Raw genomic sequence first — 25,804 nt, forward strand, 5'->3', positions numbered from 1 at the left:
AAATGTCAATGACCTCAGATACCCAGATGATACCACCCTTATGGCAGAAAGTGAAGAACTAAGAGCCTCTTGATGAAAGTGAAAGAGGAAAGTGAAAAAGCTGGTTTAAAACTCAACATTCAAAAAACAAAGATTATGGCATCCAGTCCCATCTCTTCATGGCAAATAAATGCGGAAACAATAGAAACAGTGAGAGACTTTATTTTCTTGGGCTCCAAAATCACTGCAGATGGTGGCTGCAGCATGAAATTAAAAGATGCTTGCTCCAAACACTCTCTGACGTAAATCATAGCAGGATCCTCTATGACTCACCTCCCAAAGTAAGGGAAATAAAAGCAAAAATAAATGAGACCTAATTAAACTTAGAAGCTTTTGGACAATGAAGAAAACTATAAGCAAGGTGACAAGACAGCCTTCAGAATGGGAGAAAATAACAAATGAAGCAACTGACAAAGAATTAATCTCAAAAATATACAAGCAACTCCTGCAGCTCAATTCCAGAAAAATAAGTGACCCAATCAAAAATGGGTCAAAGAACTAAACAGACATCTCTCCAAAGAAGACATACACATGGCTAACAAACACATGAAAAGATGCTCAACATCACTCATTATCAGAGAAGTGCAAATCCAAACCACAATGAGGTACCATCTCATGCCAGTCACAATGGCTGCTATCAAAAAGTCTACAAACAATAAATGCTAGAGAGGGTGCGGACTCTCTTACACTGTTGGTGGGAATGCAAACTAGTACAGCCACTGTGGAGAACAGTGTGGAGATTCCTTAAGAAACTGGAAATAGAACTGCCATAGGGTGGGGGGTCCAGGAAGGGGAACACATGTAAACCCATGGCTGATTCATGTCAATGTATGGCAAAAACTATTACAATATTGTAAAGTAATTAGCCCCCAACTAAAATAAATAAATTTATTAAAAAAAAAAAAAAAAGAACTGCCATAGGACCCAGCAATCCCACTGCTGGGCATACACACCGAGGAAATCAGAATTGAAAGAGACACGTGTACCCCATTGTTCATCACAGCACTGTTTACAATAGCTAGGACATGGAAGCAACCTAGATGTCCATCGGCAGACAAGTGGATAAGAAAGCTGTGGTACATATATACAATGGAATATTACTCAGCTATTAAAAAGAATGCATTTGAATCAGTTCTAATGAGGTGGATGAAACTGGAGACTATTATACACAGCGAAGTAAGTCAGAAAGAAAAACACCAATATAGTATATTAACGCATATATATGGAATTTAGAAAGATGGTAATGATGACCCTATATGTGAGACAACAAAAGAGACACAGATGTAAAGAACAGACTTTTGGACTCTCTGGGAGAAGGTGAGGGTGGGATGATTTGAGAGAATAGCATTGAAACGTGTATATTATCATATGTGAAACAGATTGCCAGTCTAGGTTCAATGCATGAGACAGGGTGCTCAGGGCTGGTGCACTGGGATGACCCTGAGGGATGGGATGGGGAGGGAAGAGGGAGGGAGGGTCAGGATGGGGAACACATGTACACCCATGGCTGATTCATGTGAATGTATGGCAAAAACCACAATACTGTAATTAGCCTCCAATTAAAATAAATCAAGAAAAAAAAAGGGGGAAAAAAAAGATGCTTGCTCCTTGAAAGAAAAGCTATGACAAACCTAGACAGCATATTAAAAAGCAGAGACATTATCTTGCTGACAAAGGTCTGTCTAGTCAAAGCTATGGTTTTTCTAGCAGTCATGTATGGGTGTGCGAGTTGGACCATAAGGAAAGCTGAGCACCGAAGAATTCATGCTTTTGATCTGTGGCATTGGAGAAGACTCTCGAGAGTCACTTGGACTTGCACAGAGATCAAACCAGTCAGTCCTAAAGGAAATCTGTCCTGAATATTCATTGGAAGGACTGACGCTGAAGCTGAAGCTCCAATACTTTGGCCACCTGATGCGAAGAGCTGACTCATTGGAAAAGACCCTGATGCTGGGAAAGATTAAAGGCAGGAGGAGAAGTGGGCAACAGAGGACGAGATGGTTGGATGGTATCACTGACTTGATGGACATTAGTTTGCACAAGCTCCGAGAGTTGGGATGGACAGGAAAGCCTGGTGTGCCACAGTCCATGGGGTCACAAAGAGTCAGACATGACTGTGCAACTAAACTGAGATTGAAGTGGCTCAGACCATAAAGAATCCACCTGCAATGCAGGAGACCCGGGTTCAAACCCTGGGTTGGGAAGATCCCCAGGAGAAGGGAATGGGTACCCACCCTAGTATTCTTGCCTAGAAAACCCCATGGACAGAGAAGTCTGGTGGGCTACAGTCCATGGGGTCTCAAAAGAGTCAGACATTACTGAGCAACTAACTCTTCACTTTCAAGTTTTCTTCTAAAAATTGGCTGTGTTTCAAGTTGAAATCCAGCAACTTAGAATTTACAAATCAAAAACTGCATCTTTGAAAAGCAATAGGAGAGAACTAGAATATAAGCTGACTAGAAAAGGGAATGTGATCAAGGATAGAGCACCTATGAGTGCCACGCTTAAAAAGCTAAGACAGCTTTTTGAGACCCTCTACCAAATTACTTGGGGCTTCCCAGGTGGCTCAGTGGTAAAGAATCTGCCTGCCAATGCAGGAGACTCAGGAGACATGGGTTGGATTCCTGGGTTGGGAAGATCCCCTGGAGAAGGAAATGGCAACCCACTCCAATATTCTTGCCTGGAGAATTCCATGCACTGAGGAGCCTGGCGGGCTACAATCCATGGGGTCGCAAGAGTTGGACATGACTGAGCAACTGAGCACACAGGCATGCCAAATTACATGCTGGAAAAGTGAAAGCATTTGTCCCTGGTTAGATTGCATGTGTGCATGCTCAGTCATGTCTGACTCTTTGCAACCCCACAGACTGTAGCCCACTAGGCTCCTCTGTACATGGAATTTTTCAGGCGGGTCTTCTGTGTCTCCTGCTTATCAGGCAGATTCTTTACCAATGAACCTACTGAATTTTATCTCAAGTTAACCAAATTAATCTACAAGTAACTTTGAGAAACACCTTCTTAGGTATTTGTGGCTCATGTTGGCATATCACAAGACGTGAGATTAAAAAACCTTCCTAACTCAAAACATTGGCTTAATTTTTGAATGTTTTGTCTTGCAAAATATAATCAAATCACACCTTTAACATTGCATCAACTGGTTAAGATTCTACAGGCACTATCCTGTTACTAAGCCTAGTTCACAGTAATGTCCCTTGTTTGGGACTCCAATGTACTCAACAGTCAAGAAGGTGACTTCCATGCAGGGCAGAAAAATTCCATAACTTTATTGCCTGCCCATTTAGTACCATTCTTTGGCTCAGAAAACACCTTCTGCCATTTAAAATACATGCAACTAGAAGTATCTTTAAAGAATACTTTATACTGGTATATCCCAAACTGGAGGCCTTGCAGACCGAGCATAATTACCTAAGGAAGTCTAGACTAAAAGCTGAATACTGTCACTTGGGTGAAGTGTGTGTGTGTGTTGCGGCGGGGAGGCGGGGGAGAAGGCACTCACTGGGCACCAGTACAAATAGAAACACTCATTATTCAAGCACTGAATTCTGAGGGCCATTAGTTACTAATTCAGAGTACTTCTTAGCATTGGAGAGTGCCACGAAAAGACACAGTTGAAAAGTCCTAAGAAAATGAATAGGTCCACTACATGAGGCATGTCGGATTCTTTGTAACCCCAGGGACTGTGTAGCCTGCCAGGCTCCTCTATCCATAGGATTCTCCAGTCAAGAATACTGGAGTGGGTAGCCATGCCCTCTTCCAGAGGATCTTCCTGACCCAAGGATCGAACCCACGTTTCTTAGGTCTCCTGCATTGGCAGGCGGGTTTATATTTTTTACCGCTAGCACCACCTGGGAAGCCCAATAGAGTCATTAACTAGGTGTCAGAAAAGGAAACAAGTCTCACCAAGGGGTTTGTAGAGCTTAGGAGGTTGAGGAGGTCCCCAGTGGACTGGGGCCCCGGATGTGTGCAGGGGAGGCCTGCCTCCTGGGCTGGAATCACCACCTGGGCATGGGTGCTGCAGTGAGGTAGATACCTTTTCAGGGTCCAGAGCCAATGTAGGGGGCCTGCACATTCCCTCCCCAAAGCCAGAGAACACACGAGGCGGGTGCAATGCGGAGGGCTGAGAGTACCCAGCCCTTCTTCCCTGACAGATAGCAGGGGCCCCTGCAAACAGGACCAAGCCCTAAACACCAGGCCCCGCTGGAGATCAAAGTTTCAAAAATGATGTGGTGTTTCAGTGAACCACTATCTTGGGGGAAAATCAACAGTGTCCACGTCAGAACCCATGAGCTACCCTTACCTTAAACTGCCATGACTGGCACCTACTAGAATTTTCAACCATGTTTTAGGTGATTTTAATTCAGATCCGGGTAAATCAGAAGCTGTCCAGTTGTTTTTAACAAAACAAAACTATGTGTAATTCGCCACATTGACAAAAGGGAAATTTCCATTCAGTATTTCCCAAGTACAAGCCTGTGTAAGTATGCACGGAAACAAAGCAGCTCACCTGAGTTGGGGAGCAGTCTGGACAGGGGGCGAGGGGGTCACAGCCAGCCCAGGGTCACTTGGACCCAGCCTCATCCATGCACTTATGGATCAGATGCTCCGTGGCCGCCTTCCTGCAGCATAGCAGTGGGTGGCATGATGGACCACACAGCCTCAAAGCCTTTCTACTGGGATTAACTGCTTAGGCATGAGATATCAGAGTTCCTTTGGCATGAGATTTCAAAGTTTCCTTTTGTAAACAATGAAAATGTAGTGATCACACAACTTGACACATCATAAACAGTGAATATTACTCACAAGGGAGACGCTCTTTACAGACCTAATTCCACTGTATCCGACCGCACTTTTCAGAGTCTCTACACCATCCTGAGACCAACTCAGGGGACCTGAGTCAGATGCATCCCAGAGTCCTGAAGAGGGGGGACCCTGAGCAGAATCCAAAGGCAGCTGTGTGGGTGGACAGGAAATGCTTGTAGAGAAAGAGCGGGCAAGTCTGCCCTTCGTCTCACAAACACACACACGAAGGTTCCCAAGACCACAAGGGCATCTCTTTAATTCAGAATGCATCCTATGGCTCACATGCATGGTAATTTAATTCTGAAACATTGGATTCTGTCTGAGAGATTCTCCCAGATGTTTTTTCTCCTCTCAGCTTTTTTTTTTTTAAGGCAGTTGATATCAACTTTAGATTCAAATCTTCCAACAACTCCTAAAATCTACATCTATTCAGAATGAACATGTTCTTTAAAAGCTTTTCAGAGGGAAAAGGTGATACAGAAGATGAACCAATGTTCAAATAATTTAAAACAAAAAGGCAGATTTAATGCAACAACATTAATCTGAGGATAAATAAACCCACAACAGGCTTCAAAGTTTGAAAATGTTTTCCTTTCTTCACAGAGAGAATGGTTTACTGAAAGCACACAGGACTGAAGACATCAAAACAAAACGCACTGTCTCTATGTCCAGGTGAGATGGGCCTGGTCCTCCAGCCGCCTCCTGACACCTGTCCGGCCATAGGGATGGGTGATGGCTTCTCTAACTCAGGATGGGTGTCGGCTTCAGGAGTAACTGGACGGCTTGTTTCCCGAGTCATCTTCCTGTGACCCCATGCTCTGGGAGGGGGAGACGGGAGACAGTGCACTTGTCTGCCCAGGCAAGAGCTTCCCACCAGCAGCCCCAGAGGATATCACCCCGTGTAACAGGGAGGCAGTTCCAGGACCCCCACCCCCACCCCTAAACACACTTCCAGCCTGGAGTGTGGAAACGCCCTCCACGAGCACGTCTCCGTGAACTTCACTATTACGGGGACACCACCCAGCTCCCTCCAGCATACTTCCGTTAACGAGGGGACCTCAATCACCTTCTGCACAAACTGGGGGTTCACTGTGATCTCCTGGTCCATGGCCTTCAGCCGCTCGTCCAGCTCTATACACTTCAGCATCTGTGTGGAGGCAGGGGGACAGGCTGAGCAGGTGAGTTCAGGGCAAGTTTATCCTTTTGAGCCTAGACTATTTGGGTGCTACAAGGTCACAGCCCTGGGCCAGACAGGTTCTGGAGTCAGAATTTGGGATCAGACAGTTAACACAGCATAAATAGTGCACATCGCCTGCCACCCCATAATTAAACTAAACACATGACCGTCTTTGGCAGTGAAACCTAAAAATGTTCACATAAGTGTCATTTCAGGTGCATCTGACACCAAACGAGTTACAAAAAATACTTCCAGCTTTCAGGGTTTTAAAAAAATTTGGAATTGCCAAAAAGAGACTCTGGTGACTTACTGCTTTTCATATTCTGAAGCTACTGTTTGGTTGAATCCATTTGCCTATCAGAGGTAAGAAGCCAGTTGGCCCCCACGAGCCCAGCTCATGCCCAGAGGCCCTGAGAGCAGCATGGGCCATGATGCAGAGGCAGCGACTCCCTGGTCCGTGGCTGCTGCCCAGCGGGAACCGCGGCCAGCCTTCCTCCCCGCTGCCCGCTCCCCCCTGACCTTCTGACCTGGGACTCCAGATTCAAGTCACTGAAGGCTCCACAGTATAAGTGGCTACTGGGTACAGATGAAACTGTACTGAAACACTGTACTCTCCAAGCATTTCAGGAGTTGAAGGAGGCTCTGACAAACTGGACCAGGATGCTAACCTACCGTTTATTTATAACCAGACAATTGGGAAGAGTCCATTTTGAAATTAACTTTCTAGCAAATAAGATGTTCTTAGAAACTAGTTGGGAACTACTCATATTTAAAACTAGAATTATCCTGGAACACAGAAGCAGTACTTCAAGTGTAACATCACAGACACCAGCCCAGAGCACTGGCGTTTGTGTTACCTCCTGGTCGATGTTGTGAAGCATGGCAGGGTTGTTGTATTTTTCAGGGTTATCGTGGAAACTGACCATCCCATCCTTCTGATTAATACTTGCAAAAATCTCGCCGTCTTCTATCTATAAAAGAGAAATCAGGAAAACAGTTTAGCCCCAAACACTACGTGAATAAGTGGTGTTTCAACGCAGTCAGGGGAAATCACAGAGAGCAATTAGTAAGTCAATCTGTAAGTGTTTTAAGCTCCACCTGTTTCTTCAACTCTCTTCTCTCTCTTAAATACCTAATATGTGCAGGGCACCATGAGAGACTATGGAGTAAAGTCCACATAAAGTGAGTTAACCTTTTCTTCGACTGTGCCACGCGGCCTGCAGGGTCCTAGTTCCCCAACCAAGGACTGAACCCGCTCCCTGTGCAGAGTAGGCCACAGACTTAGCCACTGGACCACCACGGACATCCCCTAGTCAACCATTTTAAAGGGATCAATTCAGTAGATTCAACTACACCTGTGATGCACAGGCACTGCCTCTACCCAACATCAAAAGATCTCACTGCCACCCGGGGCCCCCGCCCTGTCTGCATAGTCACTGCCCAGCCCCCTCCTCTCAAGCCCCACCTCCACTCATGTACTCTCCACACTGTGCACATGCCTGTTCTGGAGGTTTCATGTAAGTGGAGTCAGACAGTACGTGGTCCTATGTGTCTGACTTCTCTGGCACAGAGATTCTGAAGCACCCTTGCATCTTTAGACAACTTCTATGAGATATAATTGAAATCGTCCTTGTGTTTTACAAAAGTGAAGCCCTAACAAATTTTTGGTTCACTCGAGTAGCAATTATCCTCTGGTCCTTTAAGAAAATTTTCCTGCCAATGCTGATTCCAAGGCAGCTTCAAGGTGTATGTTTTTTATTTGCATCTACAACCAGGGATTAAGTTGACTGATCCTCATAGCCAAATCCTGTCCATGCAGCTAAAATGGGAGCAGCCGATAGAAAATCTCAAAATGGTGCTGTCATTCCTGACACACCATGCCCCAGCAGCAGTGATGCTCCATCTGGGATGGTGGAGCTGAGCTGCCTGGGCTGGTTGCTATCTCCAGCCTGTGGAACGTGATCCTAGTTAATGAAGTGCCTGCAGCCCAACACAACCGAACACAAGGCATGACTCCCTGACTCCGTGAGCACACGGAGGATCTCACAGCGGACAGAACACACCGAGTGGAAATGCACACCAGGTTCACCAGCAGTGTGCTCTGTAAAAACCACAACAGGAAACCACCCCCGTGTCTACCTGATGGACTCATGCCATGGAACACTGCGACCCTGAACATGAGCCGGCTGCAACAACACACAACACAGTGTATGGGGCTCATGATGCTGAGCAGAAACACCCAGACCTCTGAGCACATATGCTGTACATTCCCTTTCATAAGAAGCTCAAAAACGGGACACCGCTAAAAATGGGACATTACAAGTCAGGATAAAAATAACCTTTCTAGGCAGATGCAGGGCTGGAACCTGGTTTGAGAAGGCTACACACTGTATGATTCCAACCATATGACATTGTGAAAAAAGCAAAACTGGAGAAAATGAAAAGGTCAGGACTGGGAGGGGTGATAAGGAACAGGCAGAGCACAGGGCATCTGCAGGGCAGTGTGGATGCTCCACACGATGCGGTCATGACGGATTCACGTCCATGCACGTTTATCCAGACCTACAGAGTGTCGAAGACATAAACAAACCTGATGTAAACTAAAGACTTTGGATGAAGACTTGTCACTGGAGGAGCATCAGCTATGACAACGGCCCTGTCTGGTGGGGACTCTGATCAGTGGAGGCTACGATTGTGTGTGGGGACTGGGAACTCTGTACTTTGCCCTCAATTTGGCAGTGAGCCTCAAATTGCTATAAAAAAATTAAATCTTATTTAAAAACAAAGATCCTTGCCTTCATAAATTTTACACAGTAGGACAGGATTTTTCAGGCTTGGCAGTATTGACGTTTTGAGCCAGAGAATCCTTTGTGGTGGGAGCACCCCCTGCGTGAAGGACCCAGCTCTGCTTGCTGTGAGCAGCACCCCTGGCTGTGATGACCAAGAACGTCCTCAGGACACAACCATGCGGGACACACGTGCACACGTCCCAGGAAAACCTCAAAGACTGTGAGGAAGCTGACGGATCACCCACAGTGGTGACACTGGGTATCCTGCCTCCTCCTCTACGTCTCCCACAGTGAACACCAGTAACCTTTACAAGGACAAAACTCCACTAACTTTTGAAAACAGAAACACACTTACCATGTGCAGGACATACTTTTCTGCCTCCTGAGGCCCGGACAGCTGCACGCGACTCGCCATATCTTGTAACGACAGTGTTAAAAAGGTCTGAAATTCAGAAGTTAATCAATCACAGGTAGAAACAGACTGAAGGGAGAAATTCTACTAAATGTGTTGAGTCCTACTGAGTCACTGAATGCTTGCTTCCCAAGAGTGTACAAGCTAGCTTTCTGTTGCGAAGATGACTTGAACTGGATGAGCTAAGGTTTCAGCATCAGTTTTCTAGAGCAATGACTTCTAGGAAACACCCTCCACGTGCTTCCTGGGTCTAGAATGACGTGTGTGCCAGGCTGCTCGCTGCAGCTCTACCTGTGATGGCAAAGGTCGGAACTGCCCAGATGTCTGTCAGCAGAGGACCGGCTGAGTGCAGGGAAACCATACAAACAGACTCCTACACGGCTATATAAACCTTACAAAGTGAGGATGCTTTTTATGAGCTGAAATTGAAGACATGCACATCATAAACGTAAAAAGGGACACAGAACAGGATCTATATCTGGTTCACATCGTTGAACAAGGAAAATGTGCACACATGTGACAGCACACATGCGTGTGAATGCACGTGCTTATACACTCTCTGCGGGGATGCCCGAGAAGCAGTGACGCTGGGCTGCCTCTGGGAAAGAAAAGGCCAGCTGCGGTATAGGAACTGGGTGGAGATTTTTGTGTCTTTGCATTTTGTATTGTAAATATATTACCTTGTAAATAATATGAAAAAAAAAAAAAAAAAACCAGATTCATCCTTCAAAATTCAAAGTCAGAATGTGTAAACACATTGAGGGTTAAAAGGAAACCAGTGGGGGGGTGGGGAGGAAACCAGTGTTTGTCCTGGTCTGCCTGGGACCTGATGAAAACGCCTTTCAGGAACAAATTAAAAGAGCCCCCTTTTTTAGGGCACCTGGCAATATTTACAACTGCCAGCTGTAAATACAATGCATTTTCAAAGCAGGCCTTGTTAAGATTCTGATGTTGAAAATTCTTGATAAGCCAATGACCAAAGACTCTATATATACTTTAGTTCAGAGTAGCGCCTCCTTCCCAAATGAAACTCCTGTGAATTCTAAGAAGTATCTAGGTAGTTTAGCACCAGTGAGGACTAGAAAAGTGAAGAAATACACAGAATTGTCATTTTTCCTTTCAAAGTAAGAAACTTCCGCTTGACTGTCCATCAGAAGAGAACTGGCTGAGAAAGTTATGATCATCTGTACAACAAAGCACAATGTATAGTCACTGTGATACAGACTTACATTGCCATGGAAACCAGAAGAAAGGATATAGAACAGCACATAGCATATGACCCTGCTTACAGTCAGTGGGAGTGTTTGCACACATGGAGCAGAGGGATCTAGAGAAATGTCCCCAGAACATGATCATGGAGCAGGTCTGAGCCCCTGTGACAATCCCGTGTCCCCGGTTGCCTGGCAGCCAGCCATCTCGTCCACTGCGTCCTTGCAGGGCTGCCTCTCGGGGGAAGAGCTGCCCCCTCCCCCCTTATTGCAGCTGTTCTTTGCCGGTTTCCCATTACCTGCAGCGAACACCTCTACCTCCCTGGCTCACATAAGGCTTCGTTTTCTTTTTACACTTTCCCGGACAGTCTTAACACTTAATAATAAGCATATTTTCCAACATCAAAAGCCACTGGGTCTATTTTCATCTTGAAAAATAAAAACTACACAGTTAGCTTACCTTCTCCAGCTCAAGTGCACCAGCCAAGCGCCCACAGGTGGGTTAGCCTGCTATGAGGTCCCAGACCACATAGCTGCACCCTTAGCATCTGCCCGGGCCATCTCCCTCCCTTCAGCTACCTGTCTGCCTCCCAGAGCAGCCACGTCTCCTCCCTGCTTCCTCTTCACCTGCTCTTCCTCTCAAATACCCAACACTAGCTCTGGAAAGGCACCCCTCAAAGTCCCCAAAGGACCAGCTGGGAGACTGCGCTGCTGCCTCGGTGCCGACAAGGACGCAGGAACAGAGCCCGGCTCTGGAGGCCCACAGGACTTCACCTTGGTGAGTCTCTGGATGTTCTTCTTGTACAGTGAGGACAGGCACTGCTTCACCAGCCCCATGTTGTTGTCGCGTGTAAAGGTCTCGCTGTGCTTGGTCACCAGGCTGCGGAGCTCCGAGGGGTTGTTGGTGGAGTACACTTGTGCTAATTCATGGTATGCATTGCTAAGAGGCTAAAGGTGTGCAGGTGGGAAGAAATCAGATTCGACAGTTAGCAGAACAGAGCCTGTGTGAGACGCAAAACGAAACATGGCAATAAATGTGGAGCAAGGAGGTCCAGCATCCCTTACTGTTACCCAGCAAACTGTAAGTTACTCTAAGCAAATGCCTAGTTTTCAAGACCAAGGAGAGAAGTTTACCATGGAGCTCCTTGTGTAGCATAGAGCAGGCCTGAAGCCTGCATTCAGTGATGGCCACAGGCCTGTTTCTCACAGGCAGCTCCTGACTTGTCCCAGATAATCCACCTTGGGAAGAAAGGAGGCAAACACCCAACCTTCTCAGCCCCCTCTTGCTCCACACGTGCCTCACCAGGTGCCATGGGACAACTGACTGCTTCCGGGGGAACAAGAGACCCTCGGGCTGAGGGCCCCTCAGAGCAGAGCTGTGTCCACCACGCGGGCGATACGGCTCATCTTCCCTGTCAGACATGGGGCAGGGCTGCAGGAGCGGGCGAGCAGTGCTGAGCAGCGTGGGCAGACCTGGTTCAAGCAGCAGCCCTACCCTGATGCCTGAGCCCTCGTCACAACTCCATTAACCCTGCAGACAAACCGCAGCTCTTGTGAAGGAGGAGGTGAGTCATGAGGACCCCACTTACAAAAGTGCTCCTCCTGGAACAGGTCACTCCAGGGCCATGGGGATACCTGTGGGAGTTCTCCAAACCTGCGTCACTCTCCCGCGGGCTCCGAGGGCCTCTCACCCACCCCCACACGCCCATCTGTGACAAGCAGCCTGGAGCCCAAGAACCACGATGGGTAGCTGAAGGACACAGGCAACACTCAATGTGACAGCACAGAAACCTTCACATCAGGAAGACTTTCAAACTGAAATCCTGAAACTTTTGAGTTTTGTTCAAGGAGGGTCAGCACAAAATTGTTATCAAATGATAGTGACTTCAATTTAAAATAAAATAAGCATGAATTACAAGAAAATAAAAAAGGAGGTCATTTCTCCACATGGTCTTGGGGCCAAGTCCTCAGGAAAACCATAGAAGCTTAGTGAGCAGAGCTTGGGGTCTAAGAGGATCTCCCAGCACCTGGTCAGAGGTCAAGTCCAACAGAGCCAGCACCGCTCTACCAGAACCTTAAACCCCTACGCCATGACCACCCAGAGCAAGAGCGTGGACGCAGATTCCCGGGAACACCCCACACCATCAGGGGGTCGGTGGGCACGGACAAGGACAGTCAGGGTCCTTCCAGACGCCCAGGGGATGTCGAGAACATCTGCTAATTGAAGATGCCGGGAGAGTTAAGTCACACAGATTACAGAATTATGCATCACCACAGCTTTGTAGAACAGAACATGTCAGCTGAGAAATCATTGTTTTGAAAGCTCACCTTAATGAATCTACCCACAATCTGAGAGGTGTATTTCGGCAGCTGTTGTACTTTGCCCAGCAGGATCAGAGAGACCAGGATATACTTCTTATACGACTCCAGCATGATGTGACTGACGGCCATGGCAGGGGTGGTGATGGCCTAGGTGGAGAGGAACATCAGAGTGAGGACAGAGCACGAATTAGGAAGATAGTACTGACACCCAGTCACTGCCTTTAATGACGACTGGGCTTTGGCATGATCACCAAGTTGTGCAACTGTTCCCGCTACCTAATTTCAGGACATTTTCACCCTCCTAATAGAGGAAAACAACAGATTGGGAAAGACTAGAGATCTCTTCAAGAAAATTAGAGATACCAAAGGAACATTTCATGCAAAGATAGGCTCGATAAAGGACAGAAATGGTATGGACCTAATAGAAGCAGAAGATATTAAGAAGAGGTGGCAAGAATACACAGAAGAATTGTACAAAAAAGATCTTCATGACCCAGATAATCACGATGGTGTGATCACTCACCTAGAGCCAGACATCCTGGAATGTGAAGTCAAGTGGGCCTTAGAAAGCATCACTACAAACAAAGCTAGTGGAGGTGATGGAATTTCAGTTGAGCTATTTCAAATCCTCAAAGATGATGCTGTGAAAGTGCTGCACTCGATAACCCAGCAAATTTGGAAAACTCAGCAGTGGCCACAGGATTGGAAAAGGTCAGTTTTCGTTCCAATCCCAAAGAAAGGCAATGCCAAAGAATGCTCAAACTACCACACAATTGCAATCATCTCACATGCTAGTAAAGTAATGCTCAAAATTCTCCGAGCCAGGCTTCAGCAATACACGAACCATGAACTTCCAGATGTTCAAGCTGGTTTTAGAAAAGGCAGAGGAACCAGAGATCAAATTGCCAATATCCGCTGGATCATCGAAAAAGCAAGAGAGTTCCAGAAAAACATCTATTTCTGCTTTATTGACTATCCCAAAGCCTTTGACTGTGTGGATCACAATAACCTGTGGAAAATTCTGAAAGAGATGGGAATACCAGACCATCTGACCTGTCTCTTGAGAAACCTGTATGCAGGTCAGGAAGCAACAGTTAGAACTGGACATGGAACAACAGACTGGTTCCAAATAGGAAAAGGAGTATGTCAAGGCTGTATATTGTCACCCTGCTTATTTAACTTACATGCAGAGTACATCATGAGAAACGCTGGGCTGGAAGAAACACAAGCTGGAATCAAGATTGCCGGGAGAAATATCAATAACCTCAGATAGGCGGATGACACCACCCTTATGGCAGAAAGTGAAGAAGAACTAAAGAGCCTCTTGATGAAAGTGAAAGAGGAGAGTGAAAAAGTTGACCTAAAGTTCAACGTTCAGAAAACTAAAATCATGGCATCTGGTCCCATCACTTCATGGGAAATAGATGGGGAAACAGTGGAAACAGTGTCAGACTTTATTTTTTTGGGCTCCAAAATCACTGCAGATGGTGACTGCAGCCATGAAATTAAAAGACGCTTACTCCTTGGAAGGAGAGTTATGGCCAACCTAGATAGCATATTTAAAAGCAGAGACATTACTTTGCCAACAAAAGTCCACCTAGTCAAGGCTATGGTTTTTCCAGTGGTCATGTATGGATGTGCGAGTTGGACGGTGAAGAAAGCTGAGCGCCGAAGAATTCATGCTTTTGAACTGTGGTGTTAGAGGAGACTCTTGAGAGTCCCTTGGACTGCAAGGAGATCCAATCAATCCATCCTAAAGCAGATCAGTCCTGGATGTTCATTGGAAGGACTGATGTTGAAGCTGAAACTCCAATACTTTGGCCACCTCATGTGAAGAGTTGACTCATTGGAAAAGACCCTAATGCTGGGTAGAATTGGGGGCAGGAGAAAGGGACGACAGAGTGTGAGATGGTTGGATCGCATCACTGACTCGATGGACATGGATTTGGGTAGACTCCGGGAGTTGGTGATGGACAGGGAGGCCTGGTGTGCTGCAATTCATGGGGTCACAAAGAGTCGGACACGACTGAGCGACTGAACTGAAAAAGAAACCCTGCCAGGCAGGGGTCACTGCCCATACTCTCCTCCCCAGCCATCTACTCCACTTCAAGTCTTGTTGGACTTGCCTGCTCTGGACATTTCATATTAATGGCTTTTCTACCCCCTCTTAGCTGTGCTGTGTAGCTCATGGAATCTTAGTTCCCCGACCAGGGATTAAACCCAGGCCCTTGGCAGTGAGAGCATGGAATCCTAACCACTGGAGTGACAGAAGTTCCCATAAATGGCTTCACAGGGTCTTATGTGACCAGCTTCACCATGACACTTCCAGGGCACACGCTGAAGTAACCTGTGTCACAACCTATTCAATGTTTCAGGCAAACGGTGCTCCACTTAAACAGACACCACCTTGGCTGGTGGGCGTCTGGCCACGTGGCTCTCTGCTGAGAACATTCATGTGTGTGTCTAGGTGGATGTCTGCTGTCACTTCTCTCAGGTGTAACCCTGGGAATGGAAGTGCTGGGTCACATGGAGGTTTCAGGTGTAACCTTTTGAGGAACCACCAGACTATTTCCGAAGGGGCCGCACCACTGAGCACCCCACTGGCCGTGACGAGGGCTCTGAACCCCACACCCCTGTCAGCAGCCAGCACCCCATCATGAGAGCCTGCTGTGTGACCTGGTGCCACACCGTGGCTCTGAGTTGCATTTCCCTTTTGATCAGGGCTTCTGGCCATGTGTATATATTCTTTGGAGAAATGTCTATTCAAATCTGTGGCCCGTTTTAAAACTTTAGGGTTTTTATTGTTGAATTCAGACACTTCTGCACATTCCAGATGTGAGCCTCTTTTCAGAAACATTGCCTGCCAAGTATTTCCTCCTATTCTGCGGCTGTCTTTCTACCTTCTTTCACATGGATTCATGAAGGTTAAGAATCCAAATCTATCACCCAAATCAGCCCAAATGTCCCAAACAAAATCCAAGCCCCCGGGCCCTTAAGGCCGTTCTGAGTTATTCCACAGAAGCACTCCTGCAAGAGCGTGAGGACACAAGCACACCGACCCCAGGCAGCAGCGCTTTCAAACAAAGCAGCAGAACCTGCTGAAGGGCCTGCCCGTCGGGGGCCAGGGAGCACCCAGGGCCACCTGTGCTCAGGGTGAGAGGTGGACGCAGCTCTCACTCGTCACTTTATGTAATGCTGCATGATTTGAGGTGTTTTTCGTTGTTGTTGTTGTTGATTTAGCAAGTATATCTTTTGGAATATTTCAGAAAAGCCATAAAAAAAGATGTCTGTCCAGTATCAGTCACGTCCCCTGCCCAGCAGCACCTCCAGTCACCCTGTCCCAGGCCCCAGCAATGCTGGTCAGTCCCACTGACCAAGGCCACGCCCACTCACAGGTGTGTGCACATGCTTGCACAGCATCTCAGATACACTCTGCGCCCCTCCAAGGTTCAGAGCACCTTTGATTACCAGAACGTGCACTCCGAATCAAACTGAACTTTTGAACGTCTGACAAGTTCATCTTAAAACACTGTTTCTACCCAGTCCTGTCTTTTCAGGCCCTGAGCAAGCCTCCAGAACTGCACATCTCGTCACAGACACAAAAGGGTGGAGGGGAGGCATTTTTTTATCTGAATTCCTTTACATACTCTGAATTATGAACCAAGAGAATGTTTTATTTATTAAAACAAGAAAAACTTGGGAATTCCCTGATGGTTCAGGTTTAGGGTTCAGTGCTTTCACTGCTATGGCCCTGGGTTTAGTCCTTGCCTGGGGAACCAAGATACTGTAAGCCATGCAGAATGGACCAAAAAAAAAAAAGCAAAAAACTTAACCCAACTTCACACCTCGTTTTAGAACAAGAAGACGCAACAAAGATCACTGGGCTCCATTGCTTCCCCACATACAGAGGAAGCCACAAACATCCAGAGACACATAGAACTCAATCCGCACCAGACAGAATTCGAGTCCCTCCCTGCCTTGGGCCCCTGCAACCAGTCAAGGCACGCCTGTCTGACCACACAGGTTCATACGCCCCGAGCTGGGAGAGTGACCACCTGCTCATAGAAGTAGAGTGCCCGCTCGAAGTTCTTCAGTCCAGTGTAGACCATCCCGCCATAGTAGTAGTAGCACAGGAAGTGCTTGGCATCGTAGGCCCCGTTCTCCTTGCAGATGTCCACCATGTCCACATCCAGGTATGGCAGGGCCGGCTTAAAGCACTTTGCCAGCAAACACAGCTGTGGAGAGAGGTACATGCAGCCATCACTCCACATGCACTTCAGCACACTTCAGCAAAAGGAGAAAACCCAGAAAGTTCTAGAAAACACTTGGCTTTACATCTTACTGACTAGAATGATTTAAACGTTGACACGTCCTTCCATCTTCTTCGGCATTCGGAATAAAACAGCATTTCTTTGGAAAAGGCTAACCGGCTGTGACATGAAAGGCTCACAAGCGAAGCAAAGCCAGGGCATCTATAGATGCACTACTGTGGGCACTGCTCTCCGCTGCCCTGGCAGCACGGGCACAGCTCCTCTCAGATCTCCTTGCCTGCTCTGACTCCCTCGACTGTGAGCAGAGAATGTGCGGCCCAAGAAAGCAGGACCGGCAAAGCCCTCAGGCCTGGGTGACAGTGGAGCAAACACTGCACCCCTGAGACTCATAAACTACCATATGCCTGTCACACCTCCACCACAAAAGTGTTTCAAGAGAAAAGAATGCACACCTCCATGTGAAGTGAGAAGATGTGGTTGAAATAATCCACATACCGTGTTATTCATTAAGGGAACAGTCTGGATACCCCACAGGGACTGGCTAAACCCACAGTAAGGAGTTCTCTGTGGCTATAAAGCACTAACACAGAATCATCTCCAAGACACAGTATGTAGGAAAAAGACATTGTATAGACTGTTACTATTTGTGCTTAAACTAGAGACAAAAATATACACATATCTGCTGGTGTGTGCCTAAACTGTCTCTGGAGGGCTGCAGGAGAAATGACCAACCCCAGCTTCCTCTGGAAAGGAGGGATGGGTGATGAGGGAGCAGGTAGAGGCAGGCTTCGTTACATACATCCCTCCTTTGCCATCTGGGTTTCAGGTCACACAAAATAAACAAACAAGTAACATCTTCAGGTGTGAGAAGTCACCAGTTGGTTCTCAGGCCCCAGAGCTCCTACTAGGAGTGCTGTCAGGGTCACAAGCACCACCCCGGACCCCAGCCTGCTCTCACATCACACTGACTGGCTGGGCGGCAGCCCACGGCTGGTGGTCAGCAGCCCCAACATCCCTTCCAGCAACAGTGCAGCTTCTGACACTTAAAACATGGGGCCATCCCAACCACGTCCAACCTTGACCCGGATCACCCCTGGTGCTCACCTGGCAGAGGTCGGCGTGCACAGAGGTCAGCTGGTTTGTGTTCATCTGCATCTTGTCAATGGCCTGCCTAAGGATGCCGATTCCTCGCAGGGGCTGTCAGAAAGAGGCCTGTCAGTTAGGGCCTCAGTGGGAGCGGCACGCCGGGTCTTAGGCTGTCCCTTACAAATGAAAGTAACCCTATAGCAGGCTCCTCTAAAGGAGAGTGACCCTACTGACGGGCTCCTCTAAACAACAGGAGGGGTTTCCCATAGCCTCTAGAGAAACTTCTGTCTCTGTTCAGTCAGAAAGTGTTGTCTTAGGCTGTTTATTGTGATATTTAGAGTAATTAGCACAACTTTTTAAAAATCAGAAAGCCTTTTCTAATTAATGGAGATCAATAATCAAAAGCAACATTACGTTCTCAACAGTTTACAGGTAAACAAACAACAATTTTCCAAATCATTAACCACAGACGTGACCCGTGTTTAGGAGACTTAACTGAGAACACGGATGCTGGCCCTTTCCTGCAGGACAGTCTGGGGGTCACCTGTAAATTCTCTTCAGCAACATCTCTTACCTGATGGTAAATTACTTTTGAAAGCGATACCACAAGCTACAAACAGACCATTTTCCTGGCCCTGATCGTGAATAATAAGACCGAGAATCACGAGGGGTGCAATCAGCTTCTGGGGAGAAGGTGTGACCGTAAAAGAGGGGAGGAACTCTCAAGCTTTCCTCAGTGAAGACTGATTGGATATTTTTAACCATCTCCCTCAAACAACAGTTAGGTAGTGCGCCTACAAAATATCAACTGAGTCTTTGTTTTCAGGCTCTTTCACACCATCAGTCTTTTCAAGTTCTATTTCAAATCAAAAAGAAACATCCAAATTATAACCTGTGTCAGTATCACAATAAATAAAGACTTCACTAGATTAAAGGAAACTAAAGACTGGAGAAGGAAATGGCAACCCACTCCAGTACTCTTGCCTGGAAAATCCCATGGACGGAGGAGCCTGGGAGGCTGCAGTCCATGGGGGTCGCAAAGAGTCGGACACGACTGAGCAACTTCACTCTCCTTTCCTTTCTTCTTTGTAGACCGATAACATGACAAAGTTTCAGACAACACTACAAATTAATACTGCTTAACTCTTCGTTTGAAACTACAGAACTAGGGTAAATGAAAAAAAATAAATAAAGGAGACTAAAGAGACACAATAATGTGATTCAACCTGTGATTTGAGATTGTCTTTTGTTACAAAAAACATTAGCAAAAACAACTGGTCGAAGCGTAACGAGGTCAGATGTGTTAAAGGGTTCTATACATGTTTGTCTTCTGAGGTCGTGCTGCAGTTACATTAGGGAACATTCTAAGTTGTCCTAGTTTTTAAGAAACACTCAGTAAGCTCTCAGGGTAAGGGGGACCATAGCTGTGACCTTCTTTCCTGTGGCTCAGAAAGGAAGGAGACAAGACTGAGCAGGTTAGGGAAGATACCAACACCTAGGGACTCCAGGTGGAGGGCATTTATGGCAATTAATTATACCAACCTAACAACAACTTATAAAGTGAAAATTAGGTCATAATTACAAATTAAAAGGTTTAACAAGAAGGGCTTCCCTGGTGGCTTCGATGGTAAAGAATCTACCTGCAATGCAGGAGATGCACATTCTATCCCTGGGTCAGGAAGATCCCCTGGAGAAGGGAATAGCAACCCACTCCAGTGTTCTTGCCTGGAGAATTCCATGGACAGAGGAGCCTAGTGAGCTACAGTCCAAGGGGTCGCAAAGAACTGGACATGACTGAGCGACTAACACACACAAAAGGTTTAACAAACAAACAAACAAAACCTGCATCTTATAACATGAAGGGCGCTAGAATGGCCATTCCGAACAGAAGCAGTAGCTGCGCCCTGAGGCACCTCTCCTGGGGTCAGAGCTCCCCTAGGAGACGTTCTGAGCTCTCTGCACCCATCACGTGTATCTGAGCATCAGGGTCTCAGCACAAGGCTGGGGCCCTAATGCTTGGCGCATCGTGCAGGTTACAGACATGTGAAACAAAACTATAAATACTCAAACAATATTCTTACCTGTTTTCTTTCCACAAGTGCATTTGTTAGCTGATGGCAAAGCCCAGCAACTAGACACAATAACAAAATATTGAAGATGTAAGTGAGTACAGGGCAGAACACATCCATGGAGAAGAAAAGGCGCTGCCCTTACAGGTGTCTGTCGCATAGCGGATGTGCTCCCCGTTGCAGGTGCTGATGAAGAGCTGAACCTGGGAGAACAGCGTCTCGAAGTCGGGAACGCTGGGCATGGAAAACTTCACAAACCTACAACACAGAGAAGAACCAACTGGTTCTGGTTGGGGCCTCATGGCAGGAAATATGGAAGTCCATCCTGCCTCCAATGCTCTGTGAAGTTAAAGGAGTCATGATACTTTTAAAAATTAAGAACCAGAATCTATGAGATTCTGCTGGCCTGGTTCTTTGCATAATCAAGACATGGAACATAAACACAAATAGAGACTAAGAAAAATAAGCTTAAAGAACAACTTTTACCCAGAGCAAAAAGGCAAGAAATAAAAGACATCCAAAAGAGAGCAACTTTCAAAAAAGAAAACTCTGTTAAAATGAGGTCAAATATCAGGCCACTTAATACTCAAAGTAACTAAACTTAAACTTGTAGCCAAAAAATTTTTTAAATATTTTCCTTTTGCACTTCAATGTGCTCAGTACTGCTTACTCACTTAGAAACCCTGAGCAGAACAGACTAAAGGGAGACAGGGAGGAAGCTACGGGCTGGCTGGAGGCCATGGCAGTGGATCACAGTCATGGCGCAGCCCCAGACCCAGGGGAGAAGGACTAGTTGTGGGGCAGGACCAGAGGAGTGGACTGGTCGGAAGAAGGACAACTCAGATGACCCATCCCGAGTCACCTGGCAGGTGGTGCCACCAGGCGCCACCATAAACACCAAGAGGGAGTCAGAGAAAGGTTTCTGGGAAGAAATTATGTAAGCCACCACCACTTACATATCGCTTACAAGAAAACTTCAAACTCTTCTTTTTAAAAAAGAAAAAACTGAATGTTGAACTCATTTCAAGAAAAACGAAACAGGTGTTGTCACCTAACAACAATTTCTCCATCTTTCAACTTGTACTTCCATCTATACAGTATCACAATGCCACCTGACATCAGTAATTACACTTCCCAATGATCAAAATCTGTCCAATCTCATTTGGGCTTCACAATAGGTCAGTAAGGCACTGTGACTTCCACTTTAGAAACAAAAATACACAGCTCAGGGCCCCACATCTCATAATCATCATAACACAAATTCAAACCCAGGGAACCTGGTAACAAGGTCAGGGTTCTTCCCAGGTTTCCTCTAACTGACATACAATGTCAAACATCTTATAGCTTCAGAAAGCTTTCACATACATCATCTCACTTGACACATACATTGGCATAAGCTGCAGTGGGTACAAATTGTGCTACCTGTTCTTTTAATCAGAAAGCACAGCCAGCAGAAATCTTTACCCGCCAGCCACAGCCAGCAGAAGTTTCTGCAGCGGAGGCCCTGTTCTGAGTGTGTGCCATCTAAAGCAGTGGCTACTGAGTCCTCAAGATGCTGCAAGCGCAACAGAGGAGCTGAATCCTGCACGTCATTTATTTGTAAAGATTTACACTCAGACACATAGCAGCCACTGACCACCATCCTGCAAGCGCAGGCTAGACCTTGGGCTCTGACAGCACCTTCCTCCTGACACACCCCTGGTCTCAGGAGCGCCAGCTCAAATGAAGCCAGACCCTCACTTCAGCTCAATTTGTTCTCAGTTCATCTACATTATTTCAACTTCACAACAACCATAAAATCCCAATCTATGACACTAAAACATCAAGAGAAAAAAAAACAAAATCAACTGTTAAGTACATACAGTCATAAGAGTTCAAAAGGCCAACTGGAATAACGTCTGTTTAACTTGGTCTTAAATCAGCTTAAACTTGTCTGCAGGGTGCTCTGGATCACTTGGAACTTCACTCAGCTCAGCCTCCTGCCCTGTCCTGCCACTCTTTCCTCTTTTCAAGTCAGAAAATGGGGAGAATCCCATGCATCACACGAATAAAAGTATTCAGATAAACACAAACTACAGTACCACAACTGAGATCACCATTCATTTTTTAAAACTACATTTCAAAATTTGTATAAACATTAAGAGTTTTAAAAAATAATAAAGCAGAACAAAAAAATACAAGCAATGATTAGCTGCAATGAGGTAAAGGTAACTGCTACCACGTGACTTTAGTTGTGCCAAAGAACTCTCTTGTCGTTTACAGGGCTTACTTCCTACACCAAACAAAGCCAGAGAGTGCAGTGTTGAGGCTGAGAGAGCACAAAGCCATGAAGGAAGATGCCCTTACAAGACAGCGAGGACACCCAAGGAGTGCTCCTGGACGTCCAGGGCCCCGAGCACAGTATCCAGATGGGATAAGTTCTTCGCCAGGAGCTCCCCACTCTTGTTGATCAGTTCACAAAGCTGAGTCATTTGCCCTGGAAAACAAGAACAACACTACCATTCAGAACAGCATTCACCAGACCAAAGGTTGTCATACCTCAGACCTGCAGGTGCCTAAAGGTGATTTCTTCCAACTGTTTCATTTCAGACGAGGACCCAGAAGGGCCAGAGACACCAAATGATTTTGCCTTCGGTCTCAGTGCTAAGTTTCCCACTTTCCTCTGGCCACTGAAGGTTTCGCATTCCCACTTCCAGTGCCCCAAGCCAGCAGAGTGCACATTACCATCAACACCAACTCATCTCCCTTTTGTATCCAAAATGTCACCAGCTATGACTTCCTCTCACTCCTCAGCCTCTCAGTTCACTCCTTCCTCTCCCTTCTGCCTTCATATCCATGCCCGTCACTTCTGGTCTGCACACCATCTTCTTCTGAGCAGCCCCCTCCTTCCTTTTCTCCCCTAGCCCTCACTCCACACGGGCACCGGTCTGTTCAGGAAGTGTGAGGCACACCAGTCAGAGGCAGGGCAAGTGACCTGCACATCTCTGCTGCGCAGCCTGCTCCTACAGCAGCAGCCTGCACAAAGCACGTGTGTGACGCTTCCAGGCAAGCGATCCTGTTTGATGCTCACCAGCACGGCCCCGGCTCTGTTTTGCAAGTAAGAAAATTGGACCTGGGAAATGAGTTGTTTGGTTAGTCACCAAGTGACTGAGACAGGTGTGTGTGTGTTCAGCAGCTAAAGTCAGTCATGTCCAACTCTCTGCAGTCTGCCAGGCTCCTCTGTCCACGGGATTCTCCAGGCAAGAATACTGGAGTGGGTTGCCATTTTCTCCTCCACGGGATCTTCCTGACCCAGGGATTGAAGGGGATCTCCTGCATTGGCAGGCAGATTCCTTACCACTCAGCCACCTGGGAAGCCCGACAGAGACAGGACTTCAACTCAAACCTTCTAACCTCATGGCACCTCGGGAAACAGAAACTAGAGTCTGTGGCACAAACAAACGAGTGAATGCCTTTCTCACTCCCAGAGACTCCTAGCCTCGCTCCTGACCCTAACTCCTACCAGTGTGGAGAGAAACGAGACAGAACCGCTGCGCCACGCAGCGCCCGGCACCGAAGCAACCTCGGGGCAGCCAGGAGGGCAGCACCTGGGTCTTTACACCGGGAGACGCGACTCCCGAGAGAAGGGTGCCTGGGCGAGGTCACGCGGCTCCTGCTACCTTAACGGTTCCTCCCGCTCATTCCTGACAACCCCGCGCAGTCCGGACGTTTCTATTTCACAGATGAACCAACAGGGTGAGGAAAGGGGCCTCACGACAGCGGCCAATTACTTTAATTCTGGGCCCAGGGCACGACACTCAGGCGATGAGAGGAACCAACCAAAGGCATGAAAATTAGGGGCAAATTCACAGCGGCCACAACTCCGCCCCCCCAAGAGGCAGCCTGGAGACAGGGCACGCGGGGATCGAGCGCGGCCAGCCGCGAGGGGCCCGGCCGCGCGGCCAGGTCGGGAAGGGCCTCCGGGAGGCGAGACGGACCGAACTCCGACGGCGGGGGGCGGAGGCCGGGGCCTGGGCGAAGGGGTCGCCCATCTCGCGCGCTCCTCAGCCCCGGGCCAAGCGCCAAGACCCCCGCCGCAGCCCGAACGCAGGCTCGCGGCCCGCGCCCAGCGCCTCACCTTGGGCGGAGAGCTGGCGGACGCTGTTGACGAACTGCTCCAGGGCGGACGCCATGTTCCCGGCAGCCGGGCGGCGGAGGCGGCGCGCGCGGGACGAGGGCCGGCGACCCACCGGAGGCCCTCAGGGTGGTGACGTCACTTCCGTCGCTCAAGCGCCGCGAGATCCACCTACCTGGACCCGGCTACTGTTTCCATGGAACCTGTTCTGCGGAGGCCCGCGCGGGAAAGCAGGTTATTTCCCCTTCCGTCTTCATTCTGTGCACACGTGAAGTCGCTCCTTGGATTTAACAGGGATGGTGGGCAAAGGAAGGAACTGAACGCCTAGTTGTTCAGTCTCTTTGTCGTGTCCGACTCTTTGCGACCCTATGGACTGTGTAGCCCGCCAGGCTCCTCTGTCCATGGGATTTCCCAGGCAAGAATATTGGAGTGGGTAGCCATTTCCTTCTCCAGGGGATCTTCCCCACCCAGGGAACCTGCCTGTCTTAACCTCAACCTCTTCCCTGAGGCTTTTCCAGCCAGGTAGTAGTTGGAGAAGGCAATGGCAACCCACTCCAGTACTCTTGCCTGGAAAATCCCATGGACAGAGGTGCCTGGTAGGTTGCAGTCCATGGGGTCGCTAAGAGTCGGACACAACTGAGCGACTTCACTTTCACTTTTCACTTTTATGCATTGGAGAAGGAAATGGCAACCCACTCCAGTGTTCTTGCCTGGAGAATCCCAGGGACTGGGGAGCCTGGTGGGCTGCAGTCTATGGGATCGCACAGAGTCGGACACGACTGAAGCGACTTAGCAGCAGCAGCAGCAGTAGTTGTCCAGCCAGGAAGGCAACCTGCCTTTAAATCCCTTTTCTACCACTTAGTAGCTCCACGACTCTCGGCAAGTACCTTGGCTGTCCGCTGCCTTGTTTCCCCATCTGTAAAATCGTCACGATAAACTATGTAAAACACTTATAGCTGGAGAGGGCTGATGTGAGATGGCGCTGCAAGATAAACAGGGGCCACGTCAAGTAAGCCATGTTAAAGCTACTGGATTTTTCCCTGAGAAGACTGGGGAGCCATGGAGGGTTTCATGCAAGCGAGTGGCATGAACAGACTTGCACTTAGAAAAGACTGGCTTATGTGGATAACTTCAGAGAGTCATTTAAGAAGCTATTGCAGTAGTCAGTTGACATGAAATATGATAGTAATAATGTATGTTGATATAGCAAAATAAATGGATGTATTTGTATATATGAATGTATAGGTGATGACATGTATGGATGAATGACTTTAACGCTTATACTCTAGGATGGAGATGTCCCTGTGTGCTGTATGGCCACATTTGGTCCTCAAACAGAGGACAGATATTTTAAATTATAGGATACATTTCCATGGATGTACGTGGATTTTAATAAAAGCCAGAAGTTTTGACAAAAGTTAAGCACTATAATAATTCAAAATAGCCACAGCTACTGCGTGCTGCAGTCCATGGGGTCGCAAAGAGTCGAACATGGC

The 25,804-nt window shown here is 47.5% G+C and overlaps 2 protein-coding genes across 10 annotated transcripts in view; one reads left to right on the forward strand and one right to left on the reverse strand.

Moving 5' to 3' along the window:
- Positions 1-5,089: 5,089 nt before the first annotated feature.
- Positions 5,090-24,434, reverse strand: COPS3 (COP9 signalosome subunit 3). 9 transcript variants are annotated; one of them, XM_081583449.1, is made up of 12 exons: positions 24,312-24,434; positions 22,541-22,670; positions 20,340-20,452; positions 20,207-20,256; positions 18,144-18,236; positions 16,824-17,003; positions 12,775-12,915; positions 11,221-11,394; positions 9,182-9,268; positions 6,895-7,008; positions 5,927-6,007; positions 5,090-5,678 (listed from the first exon to the last, which is right to left on the reverse strand). In XM_081583449.1, the coding sequence occupies exons 1-12, from the start codon at positions 24,364-24,366 to the stop codon at positions 5,625-5,627; spliced, it is 1,272 nt and encodes a 423-aa protein (XP_081439575.1). In that variant the 5' UTR covers positions 24,367-24,434; the 3' UTR covers positions 5,090-5,624. The 9 variants fall into 9 exon arrangements, with proteins under 9 accessions (XP_081439575.1, XP_081439578.1, XP_081439580.1 ...); XM_081583452.1 differs by having other exon boundaries at positions 23,854-24,434; XM_081583454.1 differs by having other exon boundaries at positions 24,014-24,386.
- Positions 24,069-25,804, forward strand: part of NT5M (5',3'-nucleotidase, mitochondrial) — a 33,972-nt gene continuing 32,236 nt past the window's right edge. Inside the window, exon 1 of the mRNA XM_081583463.1 lies at positions 24,069-24,542. The gene's annotated coding sequence lies outside the window, so the exon portion shown is untranslated. The remainder of the gene's footprint in view (positions 24,543-25,804) is intronic.

The sequence above is a fragment of the Giraffa tippelskirchi genome, chromosome 3 (genome assembly GCF_054371585.1).
Source record: "Giraffa tippelskirchi isolate mGirTip1 chromosome 3, T2T-mGirTip1v1.2.pri, whole genome shotgun sequence".
NCBI lineage: Eukaryota > Metazoa > Chordata > Mammalia > Artiodactyla > Giraffidae > Giraffa > Giraffa tippelskirchi.